Consider the following 23617-nt stretch of genomic DNA (forward strand, 5'->3'; position numbering starts at 1 on the left):
TTCCTTCCCGACTTTCAATGGAACCCATTTTGCGCAGTCATAGTGGATGTCAATGTTAACCAAAAAGAAGCCTCAACCTCACCGCAGCTCTAAAAATATGTTTTAATTGAAAATCGAAACCACCGAATCGAATTATACCATTTTGTCCGCTGTCGAGCTGCAGCGTCCATCCGCGTCCAGAATGGAAACCATCTTGCGAAACGAAACTCCTCTTCTTGGTCTCGTGCCCTTTTGCTTTGCTCGCACACTCTCTTTCTCGCCGTTTCGCTCGTCACTATCAGGTCGTCTCTGCAGTCTCGCGCACGTTAGAGTGCACTCGTTCTTGCAACCTCGCGGCGTTAGGGTCCGGAACCCGCTAGCCGACTCGCTCTCGCACGACGACGCATCGTTCGACACTACGCCGTTGACCACTTGGCTTTCTTCCTTCCTTGAGGAGCGTTCGTTGGCGTTTCCTTCTTTAACCAAAAAAAAACGTCTACGTAGCGACATCAAGAAATCCTCCTCGATTCGCTGCACGAGGAGCTGAGTTGTTTTTCTTCCCTGTGCAACCGCCACAAGACGATGACGACGCGATTTGTAATTTAATATCCCATCAAAGCAGGCGCGCTCGGAACGGAGGGGTTGTATTTTTCGCCGTTCTTACGCCGTCCGTGGCCGCTGCCGAATGCAATGGCAATAACGAAAGTGCATAGGAGAGGGGTAGATGTTAATTGCACCACGGCAAGGAGGAAGAAGCTGACGACGGTCAAACGGAGCAGCCAAAGCACGTACTTAAATTCAACACCCGGCGACATTTGAGGGTGCGACTTCATTTCGCATTTACCAACACGACGCAGTTCGTGGTTGCTTTTTCCGTCGGCTGGTGCACTGGTCCCTGGTCTTAAGTGCACCAACAATTGAACGTACTGCTTGTGTGTGGGGAATGGAAGAACAAACAAAAACCCAACCCGTCTTGAACTTGTTCTTTTCGCAGCGCCTCTTTCTTGGACGGATTTGAGCTCTCTCGCTCGCTCTTTGTCGAGCGACAAGTCTCCTTTTGTCGCCAGGGAACCGCGATGCGTCCGAAGGAACGTGGTCGTGGTGTGTGTTGACGTGTGGAGAAGTCCGATCCGAGCGAACGCTTTTCTTCGCCGAACGCTCCGCCTTATAAGGTGTGGCCCCCGGACCCCGGAGCATGCAGAAAACACGGGAGGGAGGGACGGAGTACGTGTGTGCCGAGACGTGGTCAAGCCCCGGGAACTTCTGTCGCCGGGACAGACCGTTTCGGGAACGGACCGTTTCGACCGAACTTCTTGGTTTTCTTCTGAACGTCCGAGTTTCCTTGTGGCTAACGTTGGGAATCCTTTGATAAGCAGCCCAGCCATTAGATTTTGGGTCCCGTGAGAGAGACATCTTCTCTTTTGTTCGGAACCAGTTCGCCACTTCCTTTCCCTTTGTGCAGAAAAAGGGTTTTTGTCGGTTTCGCATTGCAACGAATATTCCCAAATTTGCGGCTTAATTTAGGACAATCGCTTTCGAACCACAACCGAACCCTTCCAACCGTCGGTGTAAACACACCAACAAAGGGCTTTAAGGATGGGGTGAAGCGAGCGGTCCCGGGAGGAGACGCGCGGGGAGCAAGTGTAAATTAATTCAATGATAATTGACGCGCCCCGACATGTACTTTCGTGCGTGTGTGTTGTCCCCATCGCGGCCCGCTGTGTGTCATTGTGTTGGTGGCGCGCGAAAAACCGGGTAGAGCGGCGTAGGAAAAAGGGGGATGAAACCGGCCCAAGTGTGAGCACGTTTTGTGCGGAGTCGCACACAGCCTTTCCGTGGCCTTGTACTTGTGGCGTGTGTGAAATAATAATAAAAAAAGGCGAACAACCACCATGTAACCACCACCGCCGCCCGCGGTACCCGGCGGGGTGCGCGTGTTGGTTTAGATTTTTACCCCCTCGCCGGGTTCGTGTGTTTGTGCGCCCGTGTGAAGGGTGTTGCAGTATAACTTGCACTGCATTATTTAACACACATGCCACCGGCCGGGCCGCATCGGACCGCCAAAAAGCGAGAGCGAGAAATCTCGTGGCGAGGTGAGATTTTCAACCCCTTTTTTAAAGGTATGGTTTGGGCAGTCTCGATGCTCATGTGTGTGTGTCTGGTTGCGCCGGCGCTCGATTAAAATTGAACGAAAGTGTCACCCGAACGAGATACAAGCTTGTCGCTGGCTTTCCTTTTCTTACCGGTTTTCCGGCAAATATGGCAAACCGGAGCGCGGGTTTCAGACGGCTAAAAACCAGTCGATATGTCAGATTTGATTTAAAATCAATGATGATAGTTCCTCAATTCATTTACATCAAATTAAAAGCGTGCTTTTGATAAAAGTAATGTTTGAAAATTGAAAATGAAAGAGATTCTTTCTACATCTAAACTACCTACCGAAACAAACTTATAAAAGATGGTAATTTGTTAAATTATAATCTGCGTAAGATAACTTGAAGAGGATGAAAACTGAAATCAGTGACATTTAACCACTGATTATTATTTTTCAAGTTCAAGCATTTATTTCAAGTTATACCTGTTAGAAAAACTGACTTCATATACACTTGCTCCTATTAAACCAAGTAAAAGGTGTTGCAAAACATATTTGTACGTCGGAAAACGTATGTAGACTATGGAAGAATTTGATTTTAGCAAAACGATCAGTTTGCAAATATAAAATTTGTCCTTTAGAACATGTTTGTTTGGCGTGAAATTGTTGGAAACAATATTTGATACTTATAATTTGTAGTCGATTAACAAATTGGAGTTGAGTTGAATTGTGTTTGGAATGGATTTGAAATTACTTTTGAAAAAGCTTAAGCCAAGATGAAGTAATTTTGAAATTTTCGACCTACAATGACTAAAACAATACATGCACATGTCAACGAAGTCTTGCTTAGAAACTGAATGCAAAATACGTAGGCAGTTTTAATATATAAATTTAATTTAATTAAATTTACTTGTTATATTTCGTCTGCACGCAAACAAAACTTAAAATCAGATTCTAAGAACAAGACTATAAACATTCACGGATCAATTGGACGCTATAGAACCGGAAGCAGAAAGAAGGCATAGATTAGAGCAAAGTAAAGCACAAATGAATTTATCACTCTGCAAAAAAAGAGAGCTTATATTAAGCGATTACTGGTACACTGTTCTGTTTAAATTGATACTGAATGCAAGATAAGCGATTTTTTTACAGTTAAAAATATTGAAAGTGTATCAAACTGCTAATACTGTTATATCTTTTAATCAAAAAATCAATGTAGAAATTAATTAGTGCCGAGAAGAAACGTGAACCCGGAGGGTAATCTTTTTTTAACTAACGTAATGTTTCAACTGCGAGCAAACTCCTCAAAGTGGTCCCATCATTTATCTAGCTTTTCAGCCATTGCTTTGATCCCCTCGATCTAAGGGACACCACACGCCGCAGCCACCCATCTGGCAACAATCCGACCACCCTCTTCTCTTCCTCCCCCTACTGCACGCTTCGCTGACCGAAAAGTGCGATCAAAATGTACCGATGGCGCCGAAAAGCTGCCAGACCGGAGCCACCGAGCCGGGGCAATTAAATGTCACCCTCCGGTTCAGCAGCCTTTTTTCCACTCACTCACTCCCTACTCCAAAGGAAAACATCATCTAATCTTGCAACACCAGCCACTAATTCCCACGAGATTTTCCGGGCCCGAGCCCGGTCGGTGACTAATTGGAACGGCTTAGCGCGCCGCGCTGGATTGCGGTTTGTCTTTCGGTACGGTAATTGTCCCGCCGCTCGGTAACCGCATCTTGTTTCGGTGCTTTTTTGGAGGCACCCCTTCCCGCCGGGTGCCATCTCCCTTCAGTTGGCAAAGAAAGTGTAACAAATGGAAGTGATTTTTCCCAACCCCTTTGAGGAAAAAAAAGAGGTTGTCAAAGGCGATAAAATCTATTTCGAGCGATCCTGGGTGGAAGATCTTTATTTCGAAAATCCCTCCCCGAACGGGAAAAAGGGAAGCGAAGAGTATGAAAATACAACGTAGAACGAGAAAACAAGAGAAGAAATAATAGAGTACAGTGTATGGTTCGGCTAGATCGGTTATCTGAAAGGATTTGTCTCTCGGAAGTGATCGATTTAAAAGTATCACTTCCATACTTGCAAACGAAACGGTTCGGCAAGATAAAGATCGCATCCCTTCGCTAGGAAGGACTCAACATAATCCGGTGTCCATGGCTGGTATCCGACGCGAACGTGTATAATTAGTCGAGCGATATTGTTCTCATATCTTTTAGGAAGGACAAAGCCATTTAGCCAGCAATTGCCATAAGAACCCCGAGGGTAAGCAGATTAAATGAAGCTGTTTCCGCTGCTCTTTGAAGTGGTTTGAAACCATTGAGGTGCATTTTCCGGTTTTTAACACTTTGTTGACGGGCGTTTTTTTCCCAAAACTAGCTGCTGTCACCGGGGCCAGCCGCCCCGGTAACGAACGACCGATCGAAACGGATACGACGAAACGAACCAAAAACCCGAATGCAATGGTATGCGTGCAACGTACATGTCCGTCTTTCCGTCCTCAACGTTGAGTCAAAAACAGACGAAGATCTTCGTCTCCCGTCAACAAGGTGTTAAAAGAAATAGCTTGATATGAGGTTCTTTTTAAAAATATACAGAATGTACAATTAAGACATATTTATTTCCTCGTAATTATTTTCAAGTAAAAAGTTTTTTCTAATTGTCGTAAGATAATTTAACTTTATAAGTTGTTCTCAAAATTCTATAGAAAAGAAAATAATACGAAAACAACTAAAACGGCACCCCTTAAACGCAATCTAATCTCCCTAATGGGTGCATTTCCCTTACATTCGTGGGAGTGAGGGAAACAAGAGAAAAACTCGCCGGCTTTCGGCTTTCCACACCGAAGGGGATCGTAGCACTAGCACTCCATCGGACGCGGAAAAGCGGGCCCGTTGCGTTAGGGAATGCGCAAATAAATATGGATGGCGTGGCCAATAAGAACAAAATTAATAAATTTCTTACAAACAACCGTAGCATTCCAACGCCCAACGCGTTTGAAGTGAAGCTTGACATGGAGGAATGAAGCGGGAGATTGAAGGGAAAAAGAAAAAAAACGTACAGTGCCGTAGGAACGGGTAGGAAAGGTGCTGTGAAAATGTAGTCAAAAACAATGCCGTTTCGGACAGGTGTCGTCCACCCGCAGGAAAATGGCACCATGACGTAACCGCCCCAAACGGCAAACAAACGCTCGTTAGGAGTGTGTTTTCCCTGGCTTTTTGTTTGCCTTCACCAACCGGGCGAAAGGTGTCGGGAGGCTCTAGTTGGCCATTAATTATTTTTTCCAACGCGGTCCCCAGCGCGCCACCGCCGCCGCTTCTCTCGTCTCTCGCCATTAATGCACGAAAATGAGCTCGACATTATGATGAAGTTTGATGATGATGGTGCTGCCGATAATGAAGGTGATAATGAGCATTGTGGCCGTTTCGGGCCGAGCTTAATAAGTGGTTTATTGCAAACTTGGTGAAGTTGAGCGCCCGGCGGTTTATGGCGAGAGCAGGCAGAGCGCCGTCATAAATAAAAAAGTGTACTTTCAAAAGTTACGATTTGATTTGGTATTCCATTTTTTTTGCCAGAACCAGCGCTCGGTAAAGGTTAATTCTGCAGTTGAAGTCCTTGGAAAATAACGTAGATCTGTTAGATGTGCTTTAAGAACCTATCACAAAATGAATACTAACGTTGGGAGAACTTTTTTAATTGATTGCAAAAGATCACTGAGCAAAATATATTCATAGTCGCTTACATTTTGTTTCCTAATGTGGCTCCCCAGTAGAATGTCCCAGTTGTTTTATTTCCTCACAAGGATATGGCCGCTCGGAGGTCATGACGAGCGACTTATCTGACACGACCACAAACAGTGACAGGGAAAAATTCCTCCCGGCGCATGCTGTCGGTGGTTTCGAGTGTTAAAAGAAAAGCGGAAGATCACCCTCCAAAAAACAACAAACTAAAAAACCCAACCGCTAGCGCCCGGACAAGGAAGGGGACCCCTGGGAGGGCCGGGAAGGGGGCGAGAAATGTGAAACTATTTGTAAATTATTTATGAGGTGGGTATTGTTATTAATTATCATGTTGTTCCGCGGCACAAACATAAATAATATCACTAATTACTCGCGCTTCTTTCGCGGTGGAAAACGCACAACGTTGTGTTGTTTTTTTTTTTCGGGGGCCCCGGCAGGGTTATCTGTTCCCTTTGGTGAGGGCGCCAGGTTGACCCTTGGCTTGGATGGCGCCCGCGTTCGCTCCCCGAATACAATGTTGTACTAGCCGACGCAATCCGGTGGACCGAGACACCTCGGCCCGGGGAGGCGCAGGTGTCTGAGAAAGTTATTTGCGCAATTCCGTCGATTTGTAGCGAGGCGAAGCGAATTGTAGGCACCAGAACTATTGGCTCGCCGCCAATTTATCGTTCGACGTGCGGCGAATAAAACCTCACAAGCAACGGAAAAAAACGAGGAAATTCCACACAGAGACGGGTGGTGTTTGGAGAAGAAAAATAGAAATATGCCACCGAACCTCCTCATCGCGGGTAAGGCTTGTAGTAACAAGGAACCCCGAAGTGGAAACATTCCTCCGCTATCGGGCCAAAACCGGCATCGTTCCACCTCGGTAGCGGTATGAGCTCGTAGCACCTTGTCATATTTTCCACCTCACGACACGAAACAACTCGGGCGCGGGCGAAACCACCTCGACGCTTTCCCGGCCGAAAGCGAAGAAATGCAAAATTCTTGCCTACCTAGAAGTGGAAAAATATTTAATAACCTGTCCCTAAGGGAAGAAAAAATGTGGGGGGAGGGGGATGAACCGAGTAGCCAGCCAACAAAGAGGCGCCTCTGCGTAGAGAAGTTCCCTTTCAAAGATGGGTTCCAAAAGAAAATTTGCCTACTTTGTCGAGGTGTCTATTTCCTCACCAAGAGCGGGGGAAAAGTGTCGCAGGTGAACCAAGGAAAAATTTCTGAAAAGAAAAATGTTTTATTGAGGCAGAGCTGGTTGTCCTTGTGACATTGTTCGAATATTTTTACTTCCCTTGCGAGAGGGAGTAATTTTATTTGTAAGCTCATAAGTTGCTCCCATCGCTATTCACTGTTCCTGAACGCAAAGTTATTATCTATCCTACACCGTGTTTTTTAATTTAAGGCCAAAGAGATGAAAATTTCTACCATGTGTTGTAGTGTTTATAGCTGTACATCGTCTAGCACTTACGTTGACACGTATTTCTACAGTTTGCATTAGTTTTGAGTGTGATTTTAAACTTCTTTCGTCAGCTTACAAAACATTATTTACTTCTAGAGGCTTGGGTGGAATGTTTTTCTGTCTCTCGCGATAAAATCGTAAAACAATACCTACACTCGGTTTTCCCGGGACAGTGTTGGTGCCATTCCGCGAAATGGATGTGCACTATTCACCCAATCACGACCCGCAAGCCGTCGAGGAAATATGATCCTGCGTTTCGAGGATCACTGTCGCGCACACATAAATTACGGTCTGCCCTTTTCGGTGCGACTTTTGGGGGCCCATTTTTCGTACGGAGCCGCACTCAGCGACACCGGGTGATGGGTGTTGATGGAAAAGTCAGCCATCTTTACGGCGACCCGAACAATCTTTCCCGGGCGCTGTCATAAACGTGGATGATGAATTGGAACGCCGGTTTCGCTTCCATTCCGTCACGATGAAATGTGATCCAACCGACGGATGAAAATAATGAGTTGACAAATAGGAAATTTTGGCACGAATAACACAGATTTTGGTGGGCAAATGTTTAGTTTTCTTCAACTTTTTTTCAGATTATTTTATTTTTATGAAGGCGTAAAATAAAAATAAAGAAACTGGCTCGCTTAAGTTGCATATAAAAATACACAAATGCATTAGCTTTCAAGAACAGACGGAACCTACTGTCGACTATGGCTGACACTTAGCCTGGCGTCGCCACCATCTTCACCCGCCAGCTCCCCAACGTTACCATTCCCTTTTGGCCGCCCAGTGCAACATCATCATCACGGGGCATAAATTATTTCAAATTAGCATAATTACATCCTTGCGCGTACATGTTTGCATGTTTTGGTGCGCTTTCGCGCCTCCAGTTGCGATGGCAGCCTGCACCGAACACTTTGAGGCATTTTCCTTCTTTTTTTTTTTGTTCAACACGACTCAAGGAAGGAAGAAAGGACTCGGTTGCAGCTAATATGCATGATGTACGCATACAGGTACATAAGGAGTGCATGCGATGTAGCTCACAAACAGGGTGATTGCGAAGGTGCGAAATGAGTGACCGAAAATATTTGGAAAATTGTTGATGTACGTTCACTCTGAAGCACTAAATTATTTAATGTTTTATGATGTTTGTATTTAGAAGATTGTAATTTAGGTTTCATTAAATCTCTAAGCACTTTATAAGCTTTACAATATATTTGCAATCAGTCTTAAATAAAATAAACTCATATCCATGATAATTTATAATCAAACAACCAACAACGTAATTGTAATCCATTTTGTCACCGCAAAACAATAAATAATTTTCATCCTTGATCTAGTAAGGGTTAGGCCGCGAACGTTTCCACCGCAAAAAAAGGGTAGAACTACCCTGTGTTACGCCACTGGCAGAGGTGTTACTGCATGCGTCTTCTTTAAGTACTTCAGAGCCCATTACAAGAGGGCTTATGAGGTTTTTCCCTTGTTTTCCCCTTGTGCCTCTGCCTCGAGTGCAGCCCGACCCACTAGCCTGTCGTTGGATAATGCCTCTAACATACACACACACACACACAAGCATCGGCTGGCTGCACTCGCGTATCGCACAACCCATATGAATGCATCGTAGCAAATGCATCGTCCTTTTGCCGGAAGGGTTGGGTAGTTTCCTTCGGTCCTTCTGTGTGTGTTTTTTTCTCTCCCCTTCCTTCTGTTGTTATCGTCTGCTTGCGTTCGCTAAAGCGAGAGAGAGGAAAAAAAACAACAACATCTAATCCGCGGCCATGTTTGCAGGCGCCATCATCACGCAAATGATGGCAGTGTGAGTAAAGTGTGTAAGTACCGGAGCCTCGATGTTTCGGCACACCACCCCTTTCCTCGCGGCTGGGCTTTTGCTTTTCCCCCTTGCGGGAGCCAGACGATCCTGTGCCTACTCCGTCGGTACGAACGGCTTTTGGCTGTGCTTCATAAATGTACATCCGATTTGTCAAAGTTTAGAACTTTACCAAAAGTAGAGTAAATTTTATATATCCAACGAAGTTCCCCGTGGATTTGTGATGTTTGTAAAATCCATTTTTATCCTCGATTTAATTATATTTTCCTTCACATCATTCTCTGCATTTAACTAAAATTATTGATAAGGTGCTAATGGAAAGCCTGGTAGACGGAAACGGTAGAACCATAGAACTAGGATGCCGTTTGCCTATCTTCACCCAATTATAATAAATCGAGTGGCAAATTAATTTACCCCGATAAAAATAATAATAACACCACCGCTGGGCGCACAAATACGGGGTTGGATAAAACAGTGTCATAAACCCGCTACCTAGTCAAAGCGATACTCAAATGGCCAACTACGTTAAAACAGAAACCACAAAAGTCGAAAACCACGCGATAAAGGACACACAAGGCACACTATGGACGTGGTTACTTGGATCCCACCCCGTCACGACCGAAGGTGGTCTAATTAATAATTAACCCGACGCCCGGCACGAGCATGATACGAAGCGTAGGCGTACATAAAAATATAAATTACGATCAACCCCGCGTACCAGGTGTGCCTTCGGGTCGAAATTAATAGACCTTCAACACCCCCAAAAAACCAGCTAAAGCATGTCACAAAACTACTCGCCTCGCCAATGGCCAACGAAGAAAAAAAAATCCACACCTTCGACCAACAAAACAAAACAAAACACCCCCAAAAACAGTCGGGGTCGAAGGAAAAGAATTAGATCGCGCTCAGATAAATTTGTCACGAATGGAAAAATGGATGTACGAGCTTGCTCCACTTGAAGTTCGGCAAGGACTGTGAGTGCCCGGGGGGGAAAAGCCCTGAGCGATAGGGAAAACCGTAAAGGTGTCCTTTCGCGTTTGGCTCTTTCCGTGCGTTTGCCGAGGTGTTTCTTGTCGCACCTTTCTCGAACGCCTGGCATAAATAACTGTCACTAGGTGGAACAACAAAACAAAACGCAAATGGACGAAACGACATTAAAACAAACACTCGGGCGGGCCAAAAAACCAAAAAATTCACCGTCTGGCATGTTGTCAGGAGCAAAAATAATCGTTCCTAATTTTTACGGCACCAAAATAGTTCGTGCGTGTAATATTTACTGGCTTCTCCCCGTCCTCCCGTTTGGTACTGAGGTGGGGTCAAAGGTGAAAAATACTGTCACTCGCTACTCGGGCGCTTACCTTCCATGTTTGTTTATTTTGTGTGTTTGTTTTTCCGGTTTTTCGTGTACGGTTTCGTGCCGGAATTCATTGCCCGGTGGCGCCATTTTTATTATATTTTCACCCGTCACTTTCACCACCGCGGCCCAAGCGGGTGAGAAATATTTGCTACTTAACACCCACAGCAAAAAAGAAAAATGTGCCAGCGGACAATAAAACAAAAATTTGTCACCAACCATTCGCGCGCGGGGGGGACTTTCATATTTTGCGTTCGGTTTTTCCGACGCGTTTCTTTTTTTTCTCTTCGACGGATATTAGACGGGCTAATTTATGACCTTTCAAAAAGCGTGTGTGCGTGTGTGTGTTCCTTCCCGCTAAGCCCGTAAAACAATGGGACATTTTGGGGATAAACGCCACGACGACGTGAGAAATGACGAATGTTTCTCCTTGCGAACGGAATAAAAAGGGTGTCGGAACGGTTTATTTTGCTTTCCTTCCATACTTCATCGATCCCACAACTGAATGGAGGAATGGTGGTCCCAAAAATTAACCCTTGAGCCACCCTCGACCACGGACTTCGGGCGCTTAATGAGCATTTGTGTTTTCCTCTAATCTTCCTCGCGGTCGGTTGTGTTTGTTTCCTTTTTTTCCACCGCTGAGTACGTGCTCATTTTTCGATGAGCCTATTTATGGCCCATAATTGTGCCCATGGACTCCCGGAAAATATGGGAAAGAAAGGAAAAAAAACACCAAACACCCAAAACAAACAAACGGCCTAAGGCACTCACGGACCGTTCAGTTCACATTCCGGTTGGTTACGACAAAATCACACTTTTATTGACACATTGTTCGATGTGGGGATTTTTTTTCTCTTTGGTTTCTTTTGCCCCCGGGAGTTTTCGGGAACCGTGGGAATCGATTCATCCTGTTAGGAGAAATGGCCCGCCCAACACCCAAATCGATCCGGTGAAGGAAAGTATTATTGCTACAAGGGTTTAGGAAAGGAGTTTAAATTTGAACCTTGTATTTCTTGTTCTGAAAAGCTCTTATCATATTTAATAGTAATGGTAACATAAAGCATTTTTTAATAATTTTGTCCAACAAACTGCCTTCAATTTCTCACCATGCAAAACAAAAACACATTCTGCAACCCCTGGCATTAATTCATATTCCAACGACAGTCAGGAAGGACGCCAAGAAGGCCAGAAAGCCTTTCCTGTAAGACAGTTGCCGGCGATCATTTGTTAGCAAATGAGATTTTCAAGGTGTGATAACAATTTTACGGCGACAAAATGGCCGCCAGTCTCGCGACTGTTTCTAAAACCGCGTGGCGTGAATTTGGGGGTACACTTTGAGCAACCGCGAACGTTTCTCGCACCGGTTTGAAACTAATCAATCAAGACGTTGACTGCGTGAATCCGTTCATGGTTGATTTATAAATCCGAACGTTGGCGGTACAAAACGGAAAAAACTTTATAGAACTAGAAGAAACAAATATTGGATTGAGAAAAAAAAACCTTGTCGCATCTATGAAGTTGGCTACCGAACTCTTATCTGGTTAACAAATCAATCAAGATGTGATTTAGCATGAAACACAGTTCCTCAGATTATCGCTGATACCAAGATATAGATGGCAGATAGTTTCTAAACCAGTCCCAACCGGAAACGATGTATCACAACTGACAAATGAGCAACTTGGTAGCATCTCAAATATCACCATCAAATCGCTGGCTTTAAAAATAAATCAAGCGTCGGGATTTCTTTGTGGCAAAAAGTCCGGAAATTATACATTTTACACGCTCGTAAACCAACAAGACTAATAGATTGTGAATGTTTGAGTTCAGTATAAACTTTGAAATAAAACGGAGGGATCTCAGTGTCTTACAAATTCAATTCATGATTTCTCATAAACCAATTCAATAATCTCCCTATAGTTCTAAAGCGTATCAAGAACTTCAGTTTTTGTTTCACACAGTATGACAATTCCACCTCATCCTTTCGAATGTGATCCATCAATTCGATGGCGACGCAGATCGCACCGTGATCTACCCGTCCGACACCAGCAAAGCAACTTCACGAACGCGCCGCTTGAAATTAACTTGCGCACGGCCACTTCGGGGCCAAAAGGAGCGCCGCCAAATATAAACTGAGGAATATAGAAAAAAAACAAGACAAGACAACAGAACCATCCGAAACCTACTTGCGATTCGGCGGACAAAAAAGATCGAACCCCCTTTCCGTGGGGGATGTGGGATGTGGAATAATATTTTCGGACTTCATGAACAAAGTTTGCTCTTGAAGGCGGGTTGGAGGGGGGAGTGGGGGGAATAGTGCCATGAAGTAACAAAAAACGTGTTCCAAAAGCTGCCGCCACCACACCGACTTCGCCAGCCAAACGGACCAACCTGTGGTGGCGGCATATCTTGTTATAGTTTCTTCTCCTTTCCCCTTTTTTTTAAATCTTTTTCGGTGCCTTCCAGCTTCGGTGCTCTGTTCTTCCAGCTCGTTGAAATCTTTACACAAATTCGAATTAGCTTACATGTCACTTCGAAACGCGACGAAGTGTTAACGGTCGGGCGCAAGGCTCATCCCCGTTCCCCGCCCCTCACCCCATCGCCATCCGAATAGTTCGATTCAGTTTTTGCCCGAAAACACCGTAACCCATCGGGTTGTCGTTTCGGTGTCTAAGATTTATTCCGTGTCTATATCGTTTCCCTTTTTTTCTGGTGGCGAATGCTCAACCGCAGCTCAACCACGACGCCGAACAATATGAAAGGATAGTTTTGGGCTTGGTTGATCACTTCATTAGAAAGGTTTTCATCAAGCTTTTACCGTAAGAACTGTTCGGTGATCTACATGTTGTTTTTGACAAGCCAAATTAAAGTGTTAAACGAAAAGAATATGCGTTATTTCATGTGTCTCTATACTAATAGAAGGTTATTAAACCGTTTACATTAATTTAACGAGATAAACATAGAAATTTAATTGGGCCAACGTTAACTAAAACCACAAATCAGGAAAAAATGCACAAAGTTTAAATAAAATAAGTTAAAATAAATTAAATGAAATATATCGAATCCACAAAACCGGAAGAATTCGAATAAATAATCATAATGAGAAGAAAATGTTACTTCACTTTAAAACCACGTGACACAGTCAAGATCGTGCTTATGATTGCAGCCGTTACGCGGTTTAGCATGCGGGGTTCGTTTCGCCAAAAAAAAAAAAACACACACAAAACCAAATTATGGACGAAGGCGTACGAAGGCGCGCGCGTTGAAGAAAATTGGCTCTATTATAAATATGGACGGCTACCGGTGTCGAATGCTTAATGAGATTTTCGGTGCGAAAGAAAACGGAGGTTTAAATAAATCAAATTGGATACTGAAACGGGGCAGGTAGGTAGGTGCGAGGTGTACGAGTGATAAAGGTAGCAGTCAACCCCGGTTCTTCTCCCCCACCATCCCCCAACACTCATCAATTGTATCAGCCTGACCACAACGACACACGTCGTTGTGGGATCGTTCCTAGCTCCTTTCCTTTCGATTCCCGAGCCGATCGTTCAACCACTTTTCCCTGTCCTAGGCAGTCATCCGAACGCTTGCGGAAACCCATCAAAGACATTTCGGGGTTTGGGTCCACAAATAAAGTGTGGCCCGGCCGCTCGGTCGCTTTGATCCCGCCCGGTGAAGTGTGCTGCGATCCGGGTTCGGTCCTGGTTTACATTCGGTCACCGAAATAAAAGACACTTATCCCCGTGTGGCCCCATGAATGTACGAAAATTGGCCTCTCAAGTGAACGCCATCGCCATTGATCAGGGACCGTTTCCGTACGAGCGATTTGTGCAAAAACCCGTTGCCATCGGAGGACATCCCGCTCCCAGAAGGGATTCTTCTCCTGGACTGCCAACTAACCGCTTCACTGAACCCGAACTGGAACCGGAACCCAAAACTCTCGGCCTCATCTCTTAGACGAGTGCTCTTGTCTCCTGTGTCCTTTTTTGCCACGAGGAAACGGAACCACGTGCGTGCACACTTCGGCCACGTGTGTGGCTTTGTCGGTGTGTGTGAACATCATTATTCCCAACCAGCAACTTACGAAGGTGGAAAGGAATTCGTTTGATTTCGTTCGCTTCTGGGTGGAAGAATAAAGTGAGCTAATTTTAAAAGCACACTCACATACACACAATAATACTGGTAAATTGGCCAGCGACACCAACAAGGCGTAGCGATTTCGAGGGACACACACACGCCAAGTACCCTTGACGTTGGGCTAATTTTACGCGCCATCAAGCAAACCGTCGAATGTGTCCTAACGAAAAAAAAATTAACTGAGGTAACAAAGAGAAAGCCAATCCTTTCAACATTTTATAATCATAAATATGCAGACAAAATTGATTCTTTATTTATTTTTTATTTTTTTGTAAAAGATCACCCGATTTTACTTGACATTAAATCACAGTTGGCTGTGTGCATCACCATTTGGACAGACTGTTTATTCAATCCGCGTTTGGTTACCAAATAAAAAGCCACTTTTCAGCTGTTGAGGGGGATGAAAGTAGGATAAGCTCCCATCAAACATCATGCTGATCAAGTGCGGTAGCAGCCGGGCTACTGAAAGGAAAATATGCCTCACGAGCGAAGTGACACCATACAAAAAGGCGCAAGGCAAATTTACACTCCCACGGAGGGAGAAAAGAAATGCCAGAACCCACCCGAAACAGAAGACCATCTTCCAACCCGATGTGTTAGAAGTTTACCCAAGAATCAATTGTGGCGTCAGTCAGAAATGATGATGTATTGAGCTCACTTTAGAGACGTTGTTAGAGACGAACCAAACTTTGACAGGCCAGTTGGAATTGGATTTGGTTTTCTCCCTAGTTGGTGGTGGCATCGGTGGGAAATCCCATCACGCGCGCGGCTCAGGTGACAAGTCAATATTGAGATGCACCCAATAGCTTCCAGATGTGCGCCGCATTCTCCCGGCCCCGTGTGCCCTTTTCTCTTCGCCCTTTTCGAGAAAGGGAAGTTATGATAGCGCAAATAGAGAACGGATTCGGCGTTCGCGGTGGTTGTTTGTTTGGGAGGCATTGGAAAACGGGGAAAAACTCACCACTGTTTGTCTGTTTGCCAAGTCTTAATGCGCTCGAGTGTGTGCCGCCCTGATGCGCCCGGATTAAGGGACGCCGCCGTGTGCATTTGGGGGGGATGGATTAAACGTGTGCGACACTTTACACCTGTAGCTTTGAAAGGTGGGCCAAAATTAACTAAATCTGTCTCTCAGATGAAGTACTTTGATAGCTTCAGCTAAGGCATTTTTCAACTGAACAAAAGAAAATGTTTAATTGTGTAAATTAAGAGTTCTTCTTTTTACAAAATTAGATTTGAACAAAAATGGGTATGAATAGGTATTTTCTTGTCTAAATCCTATCAGACATCAATTGCATTTGGCGAAAAATCAATTAGAAGCCAAAACGTTCTCACGATGATCTTGGCTTGTTTTGGTAAAACATTCATGACCAGTTCAAAATCGATTCTGTTCGTTCGTTCGATGTTTTATATGATCGTATTTTAAAATCTTATTTTACAATTTTAACGAAGACGAAAATATAAGCAATAAATCAACACTGATTGAATGTATTGGATGCCGATTGGGAGTTTAAAGTTTTTATTATAACTGTTCTGTTTTGATTAATTCTTGCCAAGGTTGTTCCATAACAAATCCCTTCAATGTTTGAAGAAGGCAAATGCATCAAGTGTTAAAGTGTTAAAGTGTGTTGACATAAATGTCACGAAAAAATAAAATATCAACAATAATTCAACAATGATTACACGTTTGAGAAAGGGATAGGGTGTTTAAATATCTTATTAAAACTGTTTTCTTCCGATTAGTTCTTGCCTAGGTTGTTCCATATCAAACCGCTACAATGTTTGAAGATGGTAAACCAATCAAGTGTTTTCTGATAAAAGCTATTCTGATTTCAAAGTAATAGAAAAAGGATACTATAAATTAAAAATCATGTCTACCATGCTTTTACCCAAGGACTCTGCCTAATGTAATGATTGAAATGTCTTGTGCCACTTGTAAAAACCATTTGAGCGATTTTTCTGCTTAAAATAGACATTAAAAGAGTTGTTATTTTGTAATCTTTTATTCGTCAACTAACTGAGCACTTTTCTCTGTTCTGTAAGGTCTTTTTTTGAAACGCGTAATACGCTTTCTTTCAGGTTACAGTTAAGTTTGTTAAAATCGAGAACAAAGCGGGAAAGCGATGGGACAATTGAGTCAAAACTGCACAGACATTGTACAAACGCAACCGCAGGCCATCGGGTGTCTTTATCTTCGATCGTGGCAACTGCTCTCTTTGTGCGCACATTTTGTGCACTCACAATCAGGCTGCAAACCTTTTTCTGGATTAGAGATTTCCACACACCACCCCCATCCCCAACCCACCCCGGGAAAAGGACCCCCGGGTGCTCGCGGGCTGCCGACTAGCAGCATGTTTGCGGTTTCTGCCAGAGGCAGAATCGCGATGCGATATCGAAAAATCTGCCCTAGCGCAAAGAAGGTAGGCCCTTTCAGCCGCAGTCAACCGTTTGCCGACCCGCTCCCCCTTTCCCGTCCGCCCGTCCATAACCTCGGCAAATCTTAAAAGCCAATTTGATGCCCTAGAACTAGAGCGACTCCCTGAGAGGCGGCCGTTTTTCGCTAAGGAAATACCTTTTTGTCCCGTGTGTCCTTTTGTACTTTCGCCGAAAACTTCGCTCGCAGAAGGCAAACGGGACTTGCCTATGGGTCGACTCAATTACCAAAAACCGGTGGCTAAGCCATCCGCCCCTACCGCGGACCCATGCAACCTTTTCCCGAGTCGAGTGCGTCGAGCTCGACCACAATGGGATCAATGTCTAAATAATATTCCTAATTTTCTAAAACATTTCATTGTGCGCCATTGCAAGCGCCCTTTTTGCAATTCCGCCGACGATGGGTTTTGCTGCTTGTAAGTTTCAACAGCCCGGAGCGCTCAACCAACCGACCTCAGTACACCTTTTGCCCGAAAGGATGTCTTCGAGAAGGTTTGGGTTTTCCGTCTTCCATCACGAAACGATACGGGCTTCCGATTGTTTGAGGACCGTTCAAGGACTGCGTTCGGTTCGTGTCCTCTGGGCATGTGGCACAATCTTGAGCACACACACAAACGCACGCAGGAAAGGTAAAAAGGAGCACCGATTTCTGGTTCCTTAGGCGACGGGAATAAATCGAGAGGCCGGCCGGTAGAAAGGCTCCTCTCGAAGGAGGAGAGAAGAAAAGAAGTGAATGAAACCACGACGAATAGTCCTTCAGAAAGTCCTTTCAAGGAAAGAAATCCGACGTATGGTTGATCGCTTCTTGCCTCCTTTTATCGTCCTCCTTGTCCTTGTGCTCCTAGTACCGAGATCCTTCCAGAGCAGATCACATACTGAGGTTCCACCGTTACCGCGATTAGAAGAGCCGTCCTTCTGTCACTCAACGGTTCAGTCAACCGGGGAAACCCAGTTATCCTTTTTTTTCTCTAGCCATCCTTGCGCCGCTTTTCGGTCCTCACGGCGTTCCAGAAGACGCACGCACGCACTGGTTTTATCTCTGATCGGTCCACTACCCTCGACCAGTCGGTTCCGTTTGGACCTATTCGACCCTTTTGGGAGTATGTCCCGGGCAAGGTAGCCTGCACCCGGGGAAGTCCAGCACCGAAAGATATTGGATTAATGGCATGTCGGAGTAATTTTCGAACAAGCGATTATCGCATTTTTTTACTACCACACGCCTTCGTCCGGGAAAGGTCCTTCAAGCCGAATGCCACCGGAGATGCGAGAGAGAGAGATAACTGAACTCTTAACCACTCAACCACCGAACACACAGCCCCGCTTCCTTATCTCCTCTTGAGTTCCCATTAAACAGACCCTACCCTTTGCCCGTCCGACGGAAGGGCGCGCTCGTCAGCTGTCGGTAATTAGGAGGATTCGGGATACGCGCCGATAAGCTATCTGTCACCTTCGCAATCGGTTACAACTTTACTACCGCCTCAGCTTCTTCGGTGTAATGGAGCGGCAGCACGGTAGCCGAAGGTAGCGAATTAATAGCGCTCATCCGCAGGCGGTTCTTTCCCTTTGACGACAGGTGAACCGCGTCGGATCAAATGTCCCATGAAAATGTATTTTAAACACGAGGCCACATCTGGAGAACGTAAGAAGTTTCCTAAGCCGGTCAAGAATGTCCTTTGGTTCGGTATATAACCAATGAAATCGATTCTTTGCCGACTATTAATCTCAATACTATCTATTTTTACTTCTATTTTTACTTCATTTTGGTAGAACTCAAATAAAATCCTGATGCTTTTTCAGTTTGCCGGTGATTTCAAAATAATTTTATCTATTTGTTTAATCCACTGTAACTTTTGATTTATATTTTGTTTTTTTTATATTTTGGTTGTAAGGTTTGATTTTTACTATACTGATTTATCGTTTTGGTAGATCGTTAATTCGAAACATTCTTGTCGAATTCTTCCTATTTGCCACTGATTTCTAAATAATCTAATTTATTTGTTAGGTAAGTTTTGAAATTTCTATGTACAATTTTTGTTAATTTGTATTGTTTATATTTGAAAAGAAAATTGGAATAGAAAAGTATCAAAATGAAACTTATAAAAATCATTTTCATGATCTAGTACTTTAAAAAGTAGGTTAAATTCGCAAAAATTATCTAGCTTCAGATGAAAAGATAGAAAACATATACATATTTCCCTATGTCTGACCTTACATCTGCTTAACCGATTTTCTTAAAATTATAAAATTTAGTTATACCTACAATGGTGTCAATCAACATGGAGTTATCAACATACTAGATTAAGAACTAATCGTTATTTTTCGTTGGCAAAATACTATCTGACAATAATATGACAAGAGTGAATCTGTAGTAATAAAAAATCAATCTAATTCCACTTTCTTCTCTTTTTGGAGCTCATCCCCATTCATTAAACTTTCCTCAACCTTCAACGTTCTTGAGCTAATTATGTGACATACAGTGCACAAAAACTAATTTTTTTATAATAATTTTGATCTGTAAGCTCAATGAGGCAAAATAAGCACAAAATTTCCCCAAAGAAAACAACACACTCACACACACACGGTATCTGTTGCGGTTGTTCAAAATAAGACTAGAAAAAAAAACTAACTCCGATTATGGTTGCAAGAGTTTGTGAGACAAAAAACTAAATTACGAAAACCAGTAGCACGACGAACCACAACACCAACATTCTCTATCAAATTCTGGTGGCTACTTCAGGCACTCGCGGCTTGCGAGATTGCGCATTTCAGATTCGGTACCCTGCCCGATCACCTCCCGTCCTCTGCAGGCGGTTTGATGCGGTTTACTCGCTTGATGGCTGCTTTTGCTTCTCAAACAAATCCATCCATCCATCCATCAAGCGGGCATTTGCTAAAAACTTACTGTTTGGAGTTTTTCGGTCTCCTTTTTTTTTCTTCTACCAGAGCTAGACAAGATCCCGGTACAAATCCCGAATGCCCAATGTCGTCGTTCGGGCCCGCGAAATCAGTCGCACACACTGGTCAGCCTCTTCTGCTTGTTCTTGTTTTACCCATCATCATGTCATTATGTCGGACGCTTGTTTTAATTACGCTCCTTCCGCGGCATTTGCTCGTGTGATCTCTCGCCCGTTTCCCAGTTTTTTGCACCATGCGGTTTTCTTCTTCGGCTTTTTTTCCCCGATTTTTTCCTTTTTTTGTGTATTTGTTTGTCAGTTTTCATGCTTTTCTTGTTGTTCCGAAAAACCCCTTTTAGCAGCACGATTTGCGTTTGCGTTCGCATTGTGCGGCTTGCGCAGCGCTTTACGCAAGCATTTGATTTTTATTTTGCTCCATCCGAATTGACCGATTTGTGGATTTGCTTGAGCCAGAGCCCTGGTTAAATGTTTGGTGTCTGTCCTGACCGCGGACCCCAGGACCTGTCCTTAATTTGTTTCCTTCAGCCTCCCTTACGTTTGATGTTCATCGGTTCGCGCGCTAAGTGCGTTTGTTGATTACTTCATCGTCTGTCGGCGAAGGCGAAGGCGAACGAAGAAGAACCACCGCCAGAAGCCGAACCGAACCAATCTACTTCTGCCATCAGTGCGAGATTTCAGGGTGGAGGAATTCTTTGACAAGCACGACCCAGCGCCGCCGTCACCGTCTAGCGGGGATTGTCGGTTTGCCAGTTATAGACAAATTTGGTACGCTATTTGGCATACACACCGACACACACACAACGGGACCACTTAATCAGAGTACGCGGGGTTTATACGCTCGTGTTGACTTTAATGGCCATGGTGGTGAATAATTTTTATTTGCCTTATCGCGGCACACAAACTCGGCCCACAAAATCGGGTAAGTAAGTGCGTGATTTTGTCGTCGTCCAGACCAGGTCAACCGATGCGAGTGCTGGGGGAGAATGGTGTCCGCTGGTGTCTCAATGTTTTCGCTCCCAACCCATTATCAAATAATAAAGCGAAGTAGTAGCGAGGTCACGAGATTTCTGGACCTGGGGACCAAACCGGTGCCCTACCTTTGATAATTGCCGGTCGGCCGATGCGGGGCGTAAGGCAGGCTTTAACTGCAGTCGCCTGTTTGACACTATCAGCTCGATGTTTTATTGAAAATCAAATTCAAATTTGGATTTACGTTCACCAACTAAAATTCACGACTTCGCGGTATAGGAACCCAAGACGTCTGGGTCGTAAATGGTCCAAATCTGAAATCTATTCGCAGAACATGGATTATTGGGAAGCTGTGGATGTCAATTTCTTGGGATAATAATTCGAGAGATCACATTCCTTAGAAAATAAAACCTTCGTTCTCTTAGGAACTGGTCCTTAAACCGCTTGTCCACATTCGTATTTTATTGAACAGCTATTGCCTGCAACGTAGTTGATCTCACCAGTGGAAAAAAAGCGATCATGAACGACAGTTAATTAAGAGTGAATAAACAGATTGTCCAACATTTGCGCTCCAAGCAAATCGTTCGTGTGAGGCAAGGAAGAAAAAAAAACCTACCGGGAACCCTCTTCAAACGTAGCTCCTACCGACTGTCCCCGTCCCGGTAATGTTCAGTGGTCGGCCTTCCACCAAACAACAACGGTTCCATTGTTGTGTAAATAAAATAAACCTCAGCCCACGGCGCTTTCATGTTTGCCGCCACGCAAACCAATCGCCCAGCCCGACACGATGCGTGTCATCGTAGGCCAGCGACTCCTCTCCCGGAGTCTGAGAGATTGAACTCACTTGGAACCCGGAAGCCACCGCCTCGGATCGAGACGTATTATTTATTGATAGTAAACACAATTAAGCAGCGCCTTAAGGCCGCCCGAAGACCCACGCAAATACTGGTGGGTTCGAGAAAAAAAAAACTGGAACTCGTACGAAGGTTAAGCAGTGTTCGGAATAATTGTCACAGAACCAGGAGGCCGGAGGCTGATGGTGGTGCGTCTGCAGTTTGCGTAAGTATATCGGCTCAAGACTTTTGCGTCGCATTCCGGCTAATTCCAGCTGAGTGATTGTCTACTGGAGCTACCTGAGTTGGTGTTTGCCCACCGACGGAGCGTTTTGAGTGGGTCCATTTTTGGGGTTAAAGAGACATCATTATTTCACCTTAACGCCACCAGGAGCGGGGAGTAGACACTATCGTCTAACAAGACTCCCAGGAGTTAAGATCGGACGTCGTAGAACTTCTACCAGACGCCGGTGGATGCTGTTGCACAGCAAGATCCATTAACCATCGCCGAAGACACAAGCTCCAAGTGGCTCCCTCGTCTGCAGTCGCGGGCTGCCGGGTTTACGAGGCGGCATCAGTTCAAAAGACTCGTCCGGCTCCCGGTGCTGAAGCGGTGGCGTTGTCGGCGGCTCTATAAAACCGACGCGCTTTCCTTTTGCGGGTTCAGCCGCGGGTCGGGAACTCCTGACTTTAAGGACGGATGCCATAGGATGAGCTACTCGTGAGCCGGGGCGGGGTGGGAGAGAAATCAACGAAAGACATTAATGCACGCGTGCGACGAAACAATTTGAACCTGGGCGGAGTGGGCTACTGGGTTTCGGCTTGTTAATTACTTTCTTAATGGTTGTTTTTTTTCTTGTACACTGTTTTTTTTCTCTTCTGCCCCTAAGCTTCGGAAGAACATAAACGGATTCATCTGTTCTGCGTCATTAGTGTCCCAGTGGAAAGATGGTAAATTGAAATAAATCTTTTATGACCGCGTTCCTCCCCACCTTGGGCACGCAGAGGACACATTTCGCGCGGCGGCGAGGTTTAGCAAACTCAACTCCACCACTATAAACAATCCAGCTGTCAAACGCAAATCGAAAAACGAAAACACAAGCGTATATGGAAGGCAACGAAAAGGTACTTACAAATCCGTGCTTATCACTAATGTTGTTGGTAAGCTTCAGCTTGTGAAACGAGACCACCTTCTGCATCCACTGTTCGCCGGTCGACGGCGAGTCCGGGTGGATGTACATGCGCTTGGGCATTTCCGGGTCCGCCTTGCCCGCCACCATCCACCGGCTGCAAAAACCGGAAACGAAAAAAACAAAAGGGTTGGATCAAGTTGCTCTGGTTTGGGGTTTTTGTTTTTCCCTTCTCCTGCACAACTGTTCGTTCTGGGAGTACCATAACCTCAAACTTACCTGTTGTGAAACTTGTACCGGTAGTCGTCCGCCGCCACGATGTCGAGCAGCAGAATGTACTTGGCCTTCGCGTCCAGACCAGACACGCGGAATTTCATCTGCGGAAACATTTGCCTGTGAAGGGAAAACGAGAACAGAAGTAAGGGTGGATTAGTATTCTGCGAACATTCGAGATGCAAAAGTAGGAGCGGAATGTGCGGGTTTTCCACGAAAATTAAGTGATAACTGCGTGCCGCAAAAGTGCCACAATTAAACCGTAAATATAATTTCCTAACGACTGCCTCGCTGCATAACGACGCGACGTCTTTAAAGGCTGAAAAATTACCGCTAAAGGCCTCTCCAATAAAACTTTCATCGCCCTTTTTGGGGCTCCACTGATGAGCTCAAACGAAAGGTGGACAGTTGCTCGTTAAACGTTGCCATCCGTGTCGAAGGGTGTTTATTTTTTGCGAAACTGCACTCCACCGAGCGCTGCACGCCGTAA

General features: G+C 44.8%; 1 protein-coding gene across 1 annotated transcript in view; it reads right to left on the reverse strand.

The window, feature by feature from the left end:
• LOC131285724 (optomotor-blind protein) overlaps nucleotides 1–23617 on the reverse strand; it is a 125312-nt gene that overhangs the window by 70200 nt on the left and 31495 nt on the right. The window contains exons 2-3 of the mRNA XM_058314581.1: nucleotides 23134–23247; nucleotides 22858–23011 (exon numbers count right to left, since the gene is read on the reverse strand). Of these exons, the coding sequence (XP_058170564.1) occupies nucleotides 22858–23011; nucleotides 23134–23247 (268 nt within the window). The remainder of the gene's footprint in view (nucleotides 1–22857; nucleotides 23012–23133; nucleotides 23248–23617) is intronic.

This window comes from Anopheles ziemanni, chromosome 3, assembly GCF_943734765.1.
Source record: "Anopheles ziemanni chromosome 3, idAnoZiCoDA_A2_x.2, whole genome shotgun sequence".
Lineage (NCBI taxonomy): Eukaryota > Metazoa > Arthropoda > Insecta > Diptera > Culicidae > Anopheles > Anopheles ziemanni.